General features: G+C 39.2%; 1 protein-coding gene across 1 annotated transcript in view; it reads right to left on the bottom strand.

Moving 5' to 3' along the window:
• LOC136841961 (vitellogenin-like) overlaps nucleotides 1–16,211 on the bottom strand; it is a 32,812-nt gene that overhangs the window by 13,423 nt on the left and 3,178 nt on the right. The window contains exon 2 of the mRNA XM_067109369.1: nucleotides 38–283. Coding sequence (XP_066965470.1) covers nucleotides 38–283 — 246 coding nt within the window. The remainder of the gene's footprint in view (nucleotides 1–37; nucleotides 284–16,211) is intronic.

The raw sequence follows: 16,211 nt of genomic DNA, 5'->3' as shown, positions 1-16,211 counted from the left end.
AGTAACCAAATCAGATATTCTACAACTGCTTACTTACCTACAGCGGTTCCTTCCCAGACAGGGTTCAGAAGAGATATAGCAATATCACATGGGCCTAGAATCGTCAGCTTCACTTCGGCGTGCCAGCCTATCGCTGAAACGCCATGGTCCACTTTTGTCATGAGGACCTCTGACAAGCCCGAATAAGCATAGCTGTAAGTCATTCCTGGTTCATAGGATAACTTTGGTGAGCCAGAGATGGGACATTCTGTGGAACATTTGGGAAGGTCTTCGTGGGCATGTGCTGTGGAAAGTTACAGAGCAAGATATAAGTACGGGGAGAGTGTGGGGTAGACGTGTGGTTATGAGAGCGTTTAAGATACCGTATGTAAAAATTTAGTTAACTGGATGATAGAGAAAAACTATAAGGCGTTTTATGATGCTTTAGTTTAGTATCAGAACTGAATATTCGATTTTCACTTTTTTAGACTATGTGGCTAAATTCCTTTTTCAATATTAAATCCAAAATAAACAAAAAATAATATATCGACAGGGGTATGGACAATATAGGAGAACAATATGTTCTAAAACTAGTAAAGAATAGGGAAAGAAAAGAAGTGGATGAAATACATTAAAATATATAGAATATACATAAAAAATGACGTCTCACTGATGAAGACAAGAATGACAGTTTGTGAAAGATTGTTTGTTAGTACTGAGCCCTCAGCTGGGACTATCAAACTTCTTGTAAAAGTACTAATGTCAGCAGTGACGGTGATACTAATAAAAAACTCGTACCAAAGTACTTTCACTCTGCATACTTATAAAGGGGCCAGAGTCAAGAAAGACCGGCCTCGAGCTGGATGACGGCCAATCTAAACACAGTTACAAACTGTAGATTATCGGTGTTGCAGAGAACAAATATATTGATACACATTATGACTGGTTATAAAATGAGAATTTAACAGCACAAAAGCGGTACAATTTAGTGGTGACAACCTGAACAGTAAACTTCCTTTGCACTAAAGACTAAACGTGTGACAAATAGTCTACTTTCCTTTGAATGAAATAACAGTTTGTGGGCAAAAAAAAATTTCCATGTAGAAAAAATATGTAGTTCAAACTAGTTACAAGTCTGAAGGTGTTTAAAACGAAGTTCAGGAAGGTGCCAGTGACCAAAGTCAAACATTACAGAAATTAGGAAACAATAATCCATCTGAAAGTCATCAGTTACCGAGATGAGATAGAATATAGCAGTTCCAACTAGTATTGTATATTCAGAAATGCTTAGGTATAGTGTGTAATAATTAAACGTTTTAGTTTCCTCAAGGAAATTTATGTCACTTTGGGAGGACAACGACCACTCCTCTAGACGCCCAACAATAAATCTGATTAATTTCCAATGGTCCCTACTGTACTTGCAGAACAGTAGTCAGAAGTTTACAGGTTAACGTTATGCAGTACTTACAAGTTGTTGCAGCTTTCAAAGCTAAAGCTAAGAGCACGAAAAAGAAGGGATATGCCATAGTGAGGCCTTGGAAAACTTCACCCACTAAGTTGCATAGCTCTTGCCAGACTGTCTCAGTTCAGCAGTGAAATCTTCTCCTCCGCATGAAGCCAAGGCCGTTGACCTCCAGGTCTTGCATAGTCAGGAGGTTTTCAAGTACATGCATCGCCAGTTTCAAATCTTACTTTAGTTATCATAAATCACTCAAGTGGTTCTGTGTCTGGCTAAAGGTTAAATCATAAGCAACTACCGTGTTTATTATTTGTTTTTTTTCTGGCATTTTTTTGCATATTTTTTTCATCTATTTACTCATTCACATGAATTTAAGGTGTATGTGCAGTATATATGTATGTAGAATAATCAAAAATTCCCTAAATGTCTTATAGAACATAGAACAAAGAAATTGATATTATATGTATGCATAAACAAATCAAGTAATCCGAGACGATATACAGATGATCAAGATAGCCCCTAAGCAATTTTTAAAGCTTAGTCATGCAGCGCTGAGCAATGCCATCAAAAATTTACCCCAAGGTCTTGCCCTAAAGCCCTGCTACATTTAGCCAGGACATCCCTGCTGGGGAGGTCGATGTTATTGAATGAATACATGAGTGGCTCCATCGAGCATTTGAAAGCATGGTTAAGAAGGCTACAAGTAAAACGAAGAAGAGCAAAGCTCCAGGTCAATCAGGGGCGCAAATTGAAACGCTGAAGATACTTAGTGCAGAAGGAGAAGAATGAATGATGAAACTGTTAAGGATAATCTAGGAAGAAAGTCTGATGGTAAAAATGCTTTAACAGAAGTGAGATCATATGGAGTGTGGTAATTATAGAGGAATCCGGCTACCAGAACATTTGTTGAAAGTTTTAGAAAGAATACTGGATGAAAGATTACGAACAATTTTGAAGACTGGTGAGCAGCAGATGGTTTCTGTGGAGGGAGAGGTACAGTTGATGTTGTCTTTATAAAAAGACAGTTACAATGGAGAGGATGGACAGTAATCGGAAGCTCTACTGTGCAATTATTGACCTAGAGAAGGCATTTGATAGAATACCAAGGGAAACAGTGATGTGGTGTTTACGAAAGAGGAAAGTACCATAAAAGTTTATTAGGTTGTTTGAAATGATGACCAAAAGAACAAGAACAGCCGTGATACCAGCCTGTGGAAAAATATAAATATTGAAGCTAGAATTGGTTTACATCAAGGATCGGAACTTAGCCCGTTTCTGTTTGTACTCGTTAAGATTACTGAGTTGAGTATATGGGATTGGGAATGAAAATCTATGGGTATCGTTATAGGCAAAAGATCTAGTGATTATAGCAGAAACTGAAGAATTGCAAAGAAGGGTAAGAGTGGCAGGAATCTTTTGAATGGCGTAGTATGAAGGTAAATGTGGGTAAAAGGAAAGTTATGTTGTCCAGCAAGCAGGTAGAGGATTTCAAGTAATTAAGATCTACCTTAAGCCAGGAGGGAGGGTGTGCAGATGAAGTTGCTATTTTGTTTCCATACTAACTGCATTCATTATTTTGCGAAAAACATCGTAAACAAAACTCGCAAGGAATTTTGAACTAAGACCGAAGGTTGTCACAAATAACTCATAAATCAGTAAAATTAAGATCCACATGGACCTGTTAATCAAACTATACCTTTCCAGCTCATTTGAATAACAAATACCCCATCAATATCTTTTAAGATTTACCTTTATTTTAACGGTTGTTTATGTAGTTATTGACACAGGTGAACCTTTTCATATTTCTTCGCAGGACCTGATAATCGACCATTCACCGAGATGTTATCATGCTTATTTTTATTGATGCAATTCGTAAGAGACTACCTGTGCCTCTCGATCGGCTTCTCCCCCAGTTTGCTTGCTAAGCAATGTTCTTATCTGCTCGCGCCTTATCAGTCTTGATTATACCCCTCGAGTGACAGTGATTTCCAGCCGACATACTCGCTCGTACATGACAATGGCAGCGTATTGCTCCCGTAACCAACTCATGAAAACGACTCCCTGTCTGTTCTGAGTGTCTTCGGTAACACTGCGGTCTCGATCTGAAAGCCCTCTTTTTTAACGCGCTTAACTACAATGATCTTGAACGAAGCAATTATTTTGGAAGAAAAATGGGAATCATTGAATGGAACTACTTGAGAGACAGACGTCGAGTCCCAAGAGTAAAGCTAGTGGTTTCTTATCTCAGAGGATCGTGATCCCTGTGACCCTTCCCAGAGACAGAATGGCGGATTACATATACCGATCTCGGCAGTTGTTTTTCCATGTGCTGTAGTTGTTATTAATTCAGTTTTACTATTGTTAGTATTATTGTATTTACCACCATTACTGCTACTACCACTACATATTAGTATCATCATCATGAAGAAAGAAGAGGTTAAAAGTACCGATTGTGTAGAAAAATTTTTCGATGCCTGAATCAAATTGAAGAGGCTGAGTTTCCTCTGCAGATCTTCGTACTCTTCCATTCGGTCTGAAGAAGCTACAAACTGTATTACAACGAAACTGCAGCAGCCAGCGTTGTATAGCAACGGTGACGTGTTTCGCTGCCTGTATCCAAGAATTAACTTTGGATCGGAGGAAATTTCCAGAACAATCTCTAATTTTTGTCATAAACTCATAAAAACAAAGTTCCTGGAACACATTTAGTCGCTGCTCGATGTCCTTTAGCGTGTTAATATTGTTAGATTGTTTACTGATATTTTACTTTGGCTTGACAGGTGGCCAGTCTGTACTTTCCGCGTCCTTGTCCGTCTCCTGTATGAAATGTTCCTGTAACAATCGTATATATAGCTTCCCCAGTTATTATCGTGTTATGACAAGGCTATGATAATAAGATTAACGTGTTTCAAATAGTCCCACGATTATAAACTTTGTTTTAAAGTGGAGTAATAATGCTCATGAGACAACAAACAGTTTCGTCATACTTTTTTTATATAAAAATTCCGCGGTACGGGATTTAGTTGTCATCCTATGGCGGTTAGTTGCAACATCTCTTAGTTCTCTTAACACAGACAAATGCCAATCAAATTAATGCTATGCAAAAGTGGAATATGGCTTACCTATGGTTTATCATAGGTGAGCTATATTGTAGGGTTTATATAACAAAGTGGAAAGATAAAATCTGTACCAATTCCTCTTCTTTTCCCTGTTAACTGCGGTCCATCCTTCGAAGGTCCTCAGGAGTCGCTCGTGGGGGAAGGAAGAGGTCGTTTTCAGAAGAGTAGGATGAAACAGGTCCACTGAGGAGAGGCGTAGAAACAGACTCCATATTCCTCGCCCTGGTGGGGTCCGGGCACTGAGAAGGCTGAGGGAGGGGAGATAGGACGGTCTCTTCTGGCGGCATCGTCATCTGTCGAAAAAGAGAACAAGTAAAAAATGCGCCAAAGTTTCTTCGGCGCAACTGAGTTTTCTGTACAGCGTATAATCAAGACCACCGAAAATGGATCAATCTTTCGATAGTCTCGATATAATGCTGTATGAGCCGCAGCCCATGAAACTCTCTGCCAGCCGTGGTGTCCTGTATTGCTGCGTTGCCAGAAGCACGATCATACCTAACTTTAACCTTAAATACCATAAAAACTATTGAGGCTAGAGGGCTGCAATTTGGTTATGTTTGATGATTGGATGGTGGATGATCAACATACAAAATTGCAGCCCTCTAGCCTCAGTAGTTTTTAAGCTCTGAGGGCGGACAGAAAAAGTGCGGACGGACAGACAAAGCCATCTCAATAGTTTTCTTTTACAGAAAACTAAAAGAACACGAAACACAAAAAATCACAAAAACATCTTCATTCTGTAGAAACACTGCAAATCTGAAAAGTTTATGTCACTCACCACTTTCCAAGACATGCCACCGGCATATTCCTCAGACGGGTAGTTCCTCATTGGACGGGTGGGTACCGTTCTCAGTTAGCACTCTGCTGGCGCCACGTTCGGTTAAACGACGGAATTTATTTCGGATAGGTAGCTATAATGTGGTTCGTTCCAAATAAGCAGGTCCCGTTGCTCACTTAGCCACGTAAATAAATCACCTTCGGGTGGTCGTGGTCTGGTTAAACTAAGTTATACTTTTACTTTTTCCTCCGACCGACGTCGGAGGGAGAGGGTCAAAACTGTCGGTCACTGTCACTAGCTGGTTGGACACCATGAAGCACAACCCAGCGGTAGGAGAGCACAAGGCAAACTCCAGGTATGTATCAACGCAAGGGCTTATTTAGTGTCTGTGCAAATGGCCTCTACCTTGAGTGATGAAGTCATGAAGAATGACTGGAGAGACAAACGAAAAAGACCTTTCAGCAGAAGAGTCCCTTTGTGATTAGACTTGGTGCCTATACAGTATATATATAAAAGTCAAAGTCTACGAAGGAAAGAGAAACAATGGAGTACTGCAAGGCCTTTCGACTTCTTGTAAAGGGCAAGAAGTCGAAAGGCCTCGCAGTACTCCATTGTTTTTCTTTCCTTTGTGGATTTTGTCTTTATTTATGCATTCATCACGTTCCATATTTTCGTGATTTAAATTATACATGCATATATATAGAGATAAATACGTATTATATATATATTATATATATGTGTGTGTGCCTATTTGTTTGACTGGACTGAATCATCAACTACCGGCATGTGCGTTATGAATAGTGGTTATGCCCAGAGTTGGTTGCATAGTCTAAAAAGATCCCGAAATTAGTGGAAAACAATGCTGACCTATACATCAGCACCATCATCATCACATGTGCACATAAGTCTGTCCCGTACTTTTCCTTCAATATCCCCTCCACGCCTTCATTCTACTTAAGAATAAATTGAAGGCTACTTAGACAAATAAATAAATGAATAGATAGATATACTGTATACTAGCGACACAAATAGAAGGCGCGCGTGCAAGCCGACACATGGTCACGATAAAAGGGTCAAATGAGGCCGAAGACTGAGTTTCTGTGGAGGTCACTTACAACACAACACAACTTCTGGTCTCTGTTAGTTAAATAAAAAAAAAAAAAAAAAAGCCGTGCGCCAGCACGGGGCTCTTGCTCATAAGAGCAGCACGTAAAAACCAAACTTAATTCTATGCCTACGTAGCTCTCAGTCAATCGTTCTTGCTGACAAACTTGCAAGCATCAATGTCTCTCGCTCTCTCTAGTTTTTTTATGAAAGCAAAATGTACAGAACGATTGCTTGCATGGCTGTGTGTGGGGGAGAGAGAGAGAGAGAGAGAGAGAGAGAGAGAGAGAGAGAGAGAGAGAGAGAGAGAGAGAGAGAGAGAGAAACAGATTCTTAAGAGTCTGTAGTTCATTCTAAATTAGTCTGACCTTGCTTCATGACGAGCATAAACAGACTTAAAACTGAATATGAAATTTGGCTTCGTAATTGCTTTGACCAGTAGAAGAGATTGTCCTACATATCAGCTGATGTTTTTATTATTGGTCTTATGCCATCATGAGATTTAATTTTTCAAGCAGTACGTAAACTTCAGTTAATAATCGAAATCTGAAGAAAGGTCTGTGTGGGGAAGAGAAAAACGAAGATTGTCTTGAGCTGATCCTTAGCCTTATGAAGGGGATCCACACCATTTCAAAGTCTCGTAAGTGGTTTTGAAAAGTGCCAGGACCGAAATCCCCTAGCCAGCTAGGTTAGACATCATAACTTGCGCAGCATGAGTAGTCTATTCGATGTAGTCATAGACGAAGTGGTAGCAGCAATTTCTACTGTTTCTCGACAGAGGTGTCCGTCCAACTGCACGGTCAATGGGTGTGATCAGTTGTGCTACATAATGATACTCTGAACACCACCAAAGTCTGCTTTAATTTGTCATCGTCAGAATCATCGTTCCATGACGCCCGCCATTTAAGAGAAGTGATGAGATTTAGTAATAGTAACGAATCAGTGGCAGGCACAGGTATACTCCATCTAATAATAGTGATTGCATTCTTGGCTGCTTTAGCAACATTTCCTTCATGCTAGCGTGTTCAGAGTTCCGATATATTTACACTGGCACCTGCTTCGAGTAATTTATGAAATAAAACCCGACTTGTTGGAATAAGGAATCTTTATGAATTATGTACAACAGTTTTGAGAGAGAGAGAGAGAGAGAGAGAGAGAGAGAGAGAGAGAGAGAGAGAGAGAGAGAGAGGCAGCCATTCTGAGTAACATTTAAAGCCTCTTAAATCTAATATGGAGTAAAAGATCCTTCAAGTCCCTAATTCTATATACAATGCTCAAGAAAACAAAAGCCCATCCTGGTATAAACCCACCTACTTACAGTACATCCATTTTTCTAAAATCCCTTTACAGGAGTATCAAGCACGCCTCCAATTGTTTAGAAAATCTGAACAACTTTGAATAGAGGTTTATCATCACTATTATCTAGAAATTTAATGAGACCATAGGGTCGTGAATGTCAATCCTAGACTCGATAAGAGTCCATTGCAATCTTGGGAGTCATTGGCAGGCAAAAGTCCTTCATACTCTTCATCCCTACCCCCAAGCGAATAAGCGCTTGATGCACGATGGTCCCGCTCAAATGAAATTGGTTTTCAGTACAAAGCAGTCCATGGTGTACTCGACAGTCACTGACAGTGATTTATACTCTATTCTTTGTACCATAAAAGTCCGTGTTAGTATTATCAGAATAGTCCCAGTGCCGTAGATGGCCAGCTGATAGAATCCCCGCTAGGGCTACAAGTCTAGTGATAACTAGTCTGTTCGTTTTAAAATGAAAGGCAAAGAATATCTAAGGTATTGAACTTATGTAAAACGAACAGAATTTTAAAAAAATTATTTCAGATCATCACCAACAAAGAATCCTTTATGAAATATATATTGGAGACTAGGACACCCATAAGTTTGAGGATATAAACTTAAGTAATTAAATAAACTTAAGTAATTAAATAAAGCTACAGCAAGGCACTGACGGCGGGCAACTGATTAAACATATGAACGTTTTCTGGAATTCATAAATCCTGGAGGCCAAGAAATAAGGAAAAGTAAATAAATTCAAACTGAAAAATCAAAGACCTTTTGTTTCTGAAAACATTTTAAATGTAATAGGAATGCAAAAGTTAAAGAACATTGGAGGTATGGTGCATGAAAGACTCCAAACTGAAATGGGGCAGCAAAGAAATTTTTTATTGGAGTTACTTTTTCCCAAGACGTGGGACACGAACATTCATAAAAATACCTTGACATCTCCAAAAGGCAAGATCACTCGAATTCTAAAAAAAAATTAAGATACAGTGAAACAAGCCACCATTTAGTTCTCAATTGCTTTGAACACTCCGCACGTAAGTCTGACAACCTGTAAATTTGTTTTTAGTTTTATTATGACAAGTCATAGTAAAATTGTACACTGGTATTAATTATGCGATGACAAACTGCAGTAGCTTTTAGTTATTCTTTAGTAACTAGTAAGCTACTTCTAGGAAACTTTGATTCATCTTCCCCTAGATTTCAACAGCTAAGCATATTTTGATTTCAGATCGTGGAACCTATCCAATAACCACATGATGTGTTCATCTGAAGTCCATTGAGGGAAATGATTTTCAGTGCCTACAATTAATGTGCAGTACTCAACTTCCATGCTACTATCTCAACTCAAAGTTTTCCTCGAAACTAATTAAAATCAGTAACGGGACTTAAGCAAGACTAATTTTCAAGATTTGATAACAGGTACATAAAAGGCCACGTATGCGTTTTAAAATTAGCAATAACCCACCTTAAACTTTTACTCCGATTAGTTTTTAATTGTTATTAGTGCAAGTTGGTGGAAGTAAGAACGTTCAAATTTACATATGCATCATCTTTAACAATTTATTGAAAATTCAAAAAGCTAATTACGCAGGTTAACAATCGAATAAGTGAAGCTTAATGACTGAGCAATCATCAATGACAGGCTCCGTCAAAGCCAGGCTCCAATTCTCACATCAACTCAGCTTGGAAAGCTCTTGCGAGGGGTAAAACCAACAAACGAGTTCTTGACTAAAACAACTAGTGCTTTCACTGCCTTAAATATACATTTCAGAAAGCCTGTTCTGTAAATAGAAGAAAATTCCTTAGGACGTCGACTTTTTCAGGACAACAAAATTAACATTGTGGTAGTGCACTGCTTTGAAATTTGATACTTTCATATTTTTTGCTGATTAGATGCAACATGTAATTGTAATGGCCACAATGCCCTCTGAACTTTGTTTTGGAACTTGACGTAACGTAAATTATGGCTTCCACTTTGTTCATAATTCTAATTAAATTTGTAATTAAATTTTCTTAGCTTTGCTAGTTAAGAATAGTGCCAGTGATATAGCAAGAAATATAATACATATACTATAAAAAATATAAACCCAAATTACAAATATAAACCCAAATTATAGTTGATCGAATCTACTCTAGTTATCTCTTTAACACCAAAGTTTTAATGTTCATTTACTTAGTATTCCTAACTATCTGACCACTTGTTTGAAAGCACTTCTTAGACATTTTCCTGGAAGCCCTACTCAGAGGCTTTGTAAGTTTATCAGTACGGTAAAAAAAAAAAGAAAATTAAAGTGAAAGCTCAGTTTCATCAAAGTTAACATTTAACTACGATCTGTGACTTAGGTGATGCTCGTACAGATTCTTAGAGCAACTAAAATTAATTGCTAAAACTAACCTTACGTAAACTTCAGAACTTTCATTTTCTTATTGCTGAACTTTAAAAACGTGAGAAATCTTACATGAAATTTTCACGTTCCAAATATAATGAATAAAAAAAGAAAATACCGAAGTTAAAAGTTCCAGTTAAGCCGTTATGTAACTATTAAAATCATAAAAGAAAATAAAAACTTCTTACATCTACACTCATAAGCTTAACACCTGAAAGAAAATATCGATTAGTTGGTTGTTTGATCCTCCCATACACTTACCTATGGGTCATAAGACCTAACGCACACCTATCGGTCATAAGACGTAACACACACCTATAGGCCATAATACCTAACACACACCTATAGGTCATAAAGACCTAATGCACACCTATAGGTCATAAGACCTAGTGCACACCTATAGGTCATCAAGACCTAACGCATGCCTATAGGTCATAAAGACCTAACACACACCTATAGGTCATAAGACGTAAAACACCTATAGGTCATAAGACGTAAAACACCTATAGGTCATGAGACCTAACGCACACCTATAGGTCATAAAGACCTAACGCACGCCTATAGGTCAAAAGACCTAATGCATGCCTATAGGTCATAAAGACCTAACACACACCTATAGGTCATAAAGACCTAATGCACGTCTACAGGTCATAAAGACCTAATGCACACCTATAGTTCATAAGACATAACACACACCTATAGGTTATAAGACCTAATGCACACCTATAGGTCATAAAGACTTAACACACGAATAAGGTCATAAAGACCTAGCACACACCTATAGGTCATAAAGACCTAACACACACCTACAGGTCATCAAGACCTAATGCATGCCTATAGGTCGTAAAGACCTAACACACCTATAGGTCATAAAGACCTAACACACACCTATAGGTCATAAAGACCTAACACACACCTATAGGTCATAAAGACCTAACACACACCTACAGGTCATAAAGACCTAACACACTCCTATAGGTCATAAAGACCTAATGCATGCCTATAGATCATAAAGACCCAACACACACCTATAGGTTATAAAGACCTAACACACACCTATAGGTCATAAAGGCCTAATCCATGCCTATAGGTCATAAAGACCTAACACACCTATAGGTCATAAAGACCTAACACACTCCCATAGGTCATAAGACCTAACACACACCTATAGGTCATAAGACCTAACACACTCCTATAGGTCATAAGACCTAACACACACCTATAGGTCATAAGACCTAACACATACCTATAGGTCATAAGACCTATAGGTACAGGGATGAGAGGTGCCTCCACCCCTATAGAGGTGGAGGTAAAAAATAGGTTGGTTCACAAGAAACTAGTTTCTCACCTCAAACTTTAATGAACCAACCTTGAAGAGCATGTATTCCATTTTTCCAGTCGTATGGATACGGCAGTAGTCTTTAGTTTTTCAGCAAAGGGTCCTATTTCTCACGAGAAACTTTGTAAGTTATCCTGGCTCCATGAAGTTTGGATTCACTAGTACCTGGAAGTATCTTTGAAGTGATTAGAATGGTATTATGGACAAAAAGTTCCAATGTAAGAATTACTATGCATAATTTAATAACATTAAACACCCACGTTTTCACACCAATGTCACTTGGCATCCAGTTTACCAAAGAACAGTTCCTCATTGGACGGGTGGGTATCATTCTCAGCTAGCACTCTGGTGGGCTCACGTTCGATTCTCCGACCGGCCAATGAAGAATTAGATGAATTTATTTCTAGTGATAGAAATTCATTTCTCGTTATAATGTGGTTCGGATTCCACAATAAGCTGTATGTCCCGTTGCTAGGTAACCAATTGGTTCTTAGCCACGTAAAATAAATCTAATCCTTCGAGCCAGCCCTAGGAGAGCTGTTAATTAGCTCAGTGGTCTGGTTAAACTAATGTATACTTGCTTACCAAAGAACAGAGTACAAACCTCCACGGAACGTTGCAAATTCCCACTACTTTGTAAACTTGGACATAATCCACAAAGCTGCGTTACGGACAAAATCTTGTGGACTTACCCTGATCCTGAAAGGGATTAAATTTGTAGAACAGAAATACAGGACCCCTGACCTGCTAAGTAAATTAGACATCTTTAGTGACCACAACGATGTAACCTAAGTTTACAGGATAAGTTTTTAATATTACATAGAAAACTTTCAAAAACTATTCACAGTATCCCAAAATGACAAGCAAGGTTGTGACAATCAGCGAAAGGGGAAAGGGGGTCAAGTCTGAATAAGAGTTGAAACGAACACAGAATTATTTGGGGGCAGCAGTGAAGAACTGGAAACAAAGAAATTTCAGTTTAACATTGAAACCAATAACTGTTGTACGTCAAGTTCAGAATAAACAATATAAAGTTCTAACCTCAAGTACTGAATAACAAGCCTAAATTAAAATATTGAATACCAATGCTAAAATCTTAAGTGAAACCACTTACTTAACAGAAGTAATCCAAACTTACCGTCAGCAGGGAAATTAGAGCCTTCATGGCCTGAACTCCCGAACTTCATCGTAAGATAGACACAGTTCCACGAACGTACGTACAACTTAACACAGCAAACGGAGAACGTTTTCTCTAACATCAATAAAGAATCGTCTACAAACCGCCCAATTCCACAGTCAAGCAGAACAACGACAACACTAGAGCTTCAGCCTCGTCGACTTTGAACTTTCGTATGATGTTTATTTAATTTGCAATAGACTTGGAAATGAGGAAGCGCCTGTTAAAATCTTGATTTTGTGTAAAGCCCTCCCTTTTTTGAAAGCTTTACATCTGCTGTAGTATCTTGTAAAGATATGACAAGTTATATTTCTATTTTATTTTTTTATATCTTTTGTTTAGAAAAGTACATTTTAAAGTTCATTTCACTATTCAATATATATCAATATATGCAATTTGTGTACAGATCAACAAATATGTCATAATATTTTATATACATAAATATACTTAAATTTACTATTAGTGCAGCAGATAATTGCATATTTCATAAGAATCGTTCAGATAGTGAAACAAGCATGAAATTTTGCACAAGTGCTCTTTAAAGTTCCCTCTATCAGAAAAGGGCGCTGGCCATAAAAATTTAATATGGCGGCCAAATTCAAGATGGCGGCCAGTATCGACAGATTTTGGCTAATTTTTCACTAGAATGGCATGTATTTGCTTCTAGCAATATGGTAAAGCTCTTCCATACTATTTCTTGTGAATATTATGTTTCTGTAGCTTCCCAGTACAGTTTACCTTTAAATATGGGGGCTATATGGCTGCCAACAAAAGGTAGAAACAATAATTATAATGAGAAATAATGCCCGTTCAACAATTATCGTTTTAAGCATGGATCTTGGTTTCTGTGGTTTTAAAATCCTAATGAGGCCATCTCTTTCTGAATAACTCATCAATTTTGAAGGAAAATTAATAAATGTAAAAAGTGTATGTCTGCACACAACCAGGGCACACTAAATGACATCACTGCTGTGTAACTCAGCATGGGGTTCAGTGCCAGCTAATCCAGCTTTACTAATCCTGTAGTCTTAGACTAGTAGTTGTAGTATAGTTTAGTTTAGTGTCCCAAATGCTTTCTAACAGCCCCAGACCAGCTATAGTTAGATTTACCTGAATAGACAGGATGTGCCAGCGCGGGAGAGCCGAGCCAAGGGTATGGGGCTGTACATGATGGTTCATGTACTTACCCGGATGGTGTACAGATCACAATGCGGGACTTAAATGGCACTGGATGAATGATCGGGCTAGGTGTAGGAGACCGAACCTAGTTGAATCCCATACAGGAATGTGTGCTTTGTTTAAGGTGGTAAAAGGATAACCCCTCGGCCTTAATCAAAAGTGAAATCATGGCAGAATGTGATGCCAATCCAATATTGAGCAGTAGAAAAACAAACTGGAGTTTGTGTTGTCTTTGTCAGAAGGACAAAAGAGAGGTGAGCACTTGACATCACCTCAAGTCATCATGTCTAGACCATGATGGGTACACAATGCTGGCAAGGAACATTCCCATGTTCAGTGAAATTAATGAAATGCCACTGATAATGGATCCAAAAGGCTGGATGAAGGTGATATCATAGAGGCCACTCTCAGGAAAAAATGCAGCAAAATACCATGTGAACTGTCGCTTGTTGTTTAACAACACTAAACTGGACAGTGCAAGAAAGCGACAATCCAATGACCAGACCAGCAACACTGAGACTAGTCGTTCAAAACTGCGCCGAACCAGTCATGACAATGAAGTTTGCATTTTCTGTGAGAAAGTGGCACCTGCATCTGATCTCAGACAGGCTAGTACTAAGGGCCTTGACTTGAAATTGCGTGAATGTGCAGAGATACTTAGTGATGGCAAGCTCCTTGCTAAATTGACTGGTGGGGATGTCATTGCACAGGAGTTTAGAGTATCACCATGCCTGTCTTTGTGCCCTCTACAACAGAAAAAGGTCCTACCTGAGGAGCCTTGAGAAAGACCAAGGTAGCACTGAGTCAGAATCAGATGTGTATCCACTAGTTCTGTCAGAACTGATGACATACATTGTTGAAAACAAACCTTTGTTCAGATGATCCAGTCACAACGTCTGGAACAATTAGGTGTAGAGTCACCATGTAAATTCCACGAGACTCAAAGACAAACTTCTGGCAGAAATTCCAGAACTTGAGGCTCATAAATCTGGCAGAGATGTATTACTTGCATTTCAAAAGGATGTGGGAAAAGCACTTGCTCAATCATCTGATCTTTCAGAGGCAGTTATCATTGCTAAAGCAGCAAATATTCTCAGAAAGTCTATACTTGATCATCAGTCACGGTTTGATGGCACATTTTCTGAGGCTTGTGTATCAAATTCTGTGCCTCCTCTCCTGCTCCAGTTTGTAGGGATGGTTGAGCATGGGGCTGACATCAAGTCACAGTTACGATTTGGAGCATCAAAGTCAGACCAGGCCATTGCACAGCTCATGCAGTTCAACTGCTACTCCCCGATACAAAGAGGAGCAACAACTCATAGACACTCCAAAGACAGAGAAACACCATTCCCAGTCTACATGGGACTCTCAGTCTATGCCAAAACCAGGAAGAGAAACCTGGTTGAAATGCTACATCAGTATGGCCTCAGTATCTCTTATGACAGAGTACTGGGAGGTCTCTGCACAGTTAGGAGATGCCACAGTTAGCAAATATGTGGAGGAGGGTGTGGTCTGTCCCAGTACTGCGAAAAAAATTGTTCACCACTGCAGTGATGGACAACATCGACCACAACCCATCTGCAACTGCTGCCACTACCTCCTTCCATGGAACTAGCATCTCCATATTTCAGCACCCCACCAAGGAAAACACTGGACAGGAAAGACAGCAACTAAAGTTTGCACCTGAGAAAGTGAACGGTGCCTGAATTGTTTTGACACATTCACAAACATCTCACCAGCTTCCTTTCAAACAAAGAACCCTGTGCCACCAAACACTGCAATACCAAAGCCACCCACAGATATCTTGGGGCCACAGCTTGCACTGGAGTATCAGTGGCTAGACAAGGTCATAGTCACCCAGGAAATAGATGATGCAGTGAATCTGACGTGGTCAGCTCATCACACTTCAATGAAGAGAAGCCCAGAATTTGAAGTAACCATAACTTCATTGCTTCCTCTCCTGCGTGATCAGGCTCATTCTGTTGCTTTTGATCAAACACGTGATGCAGAAAGTGCAGGATGTCACTGATTTTCTGAACCCTGGCCAGATACCCATAATCACAGCTGATCAGCCAATCTATGCCGTAGCAAAGCACAGCCAGAGAACCCTGCTGAGTGGCATGGCAAGTCCTCTGGACAACCAACTCGCCCTTAGCCAAGAGTTGCCAACAGCTTTAAATGTGGATGCAAAGCAGGCTGTCGAAAGGTGCAAGTGCTACAAGCTGGGTCTTCCCTGCACAGCTCTGTGCACTTGCAAATGTGAAGTCTAGATAAATATTGCCCTCTCTTCAGTAGATAATCTAGCTTGAGCATCCAACGTGTCATGCTATGCCTACCTTCTTATCCTCGAATTTTTCAAAGGTGTAGGTTGAGACCTATACATAG

The sequence above is a fragment of the Macrobrachium rosenbergii genome, chromosome 9 (assembly GCF_040412425.1).
Source record: "Macrobrachium rosenbergii isolate ZJJX-2024 chromosome 9, ASM4041242v1, whole genome shotgun sequence".
Classification (NCBI taxonomy): domain Eukaryota; kingdom Metazoa; phylum Arthropoda; class Malacostraca; order Decapoda; family Palaemonidae; genus Macrobrachium; species Macrobrachium rosenbergii.
Note: the sequence above shows the minus strand (reverse complement) of the source record. Positions and strands in the feature narration are given on the sequence as shown.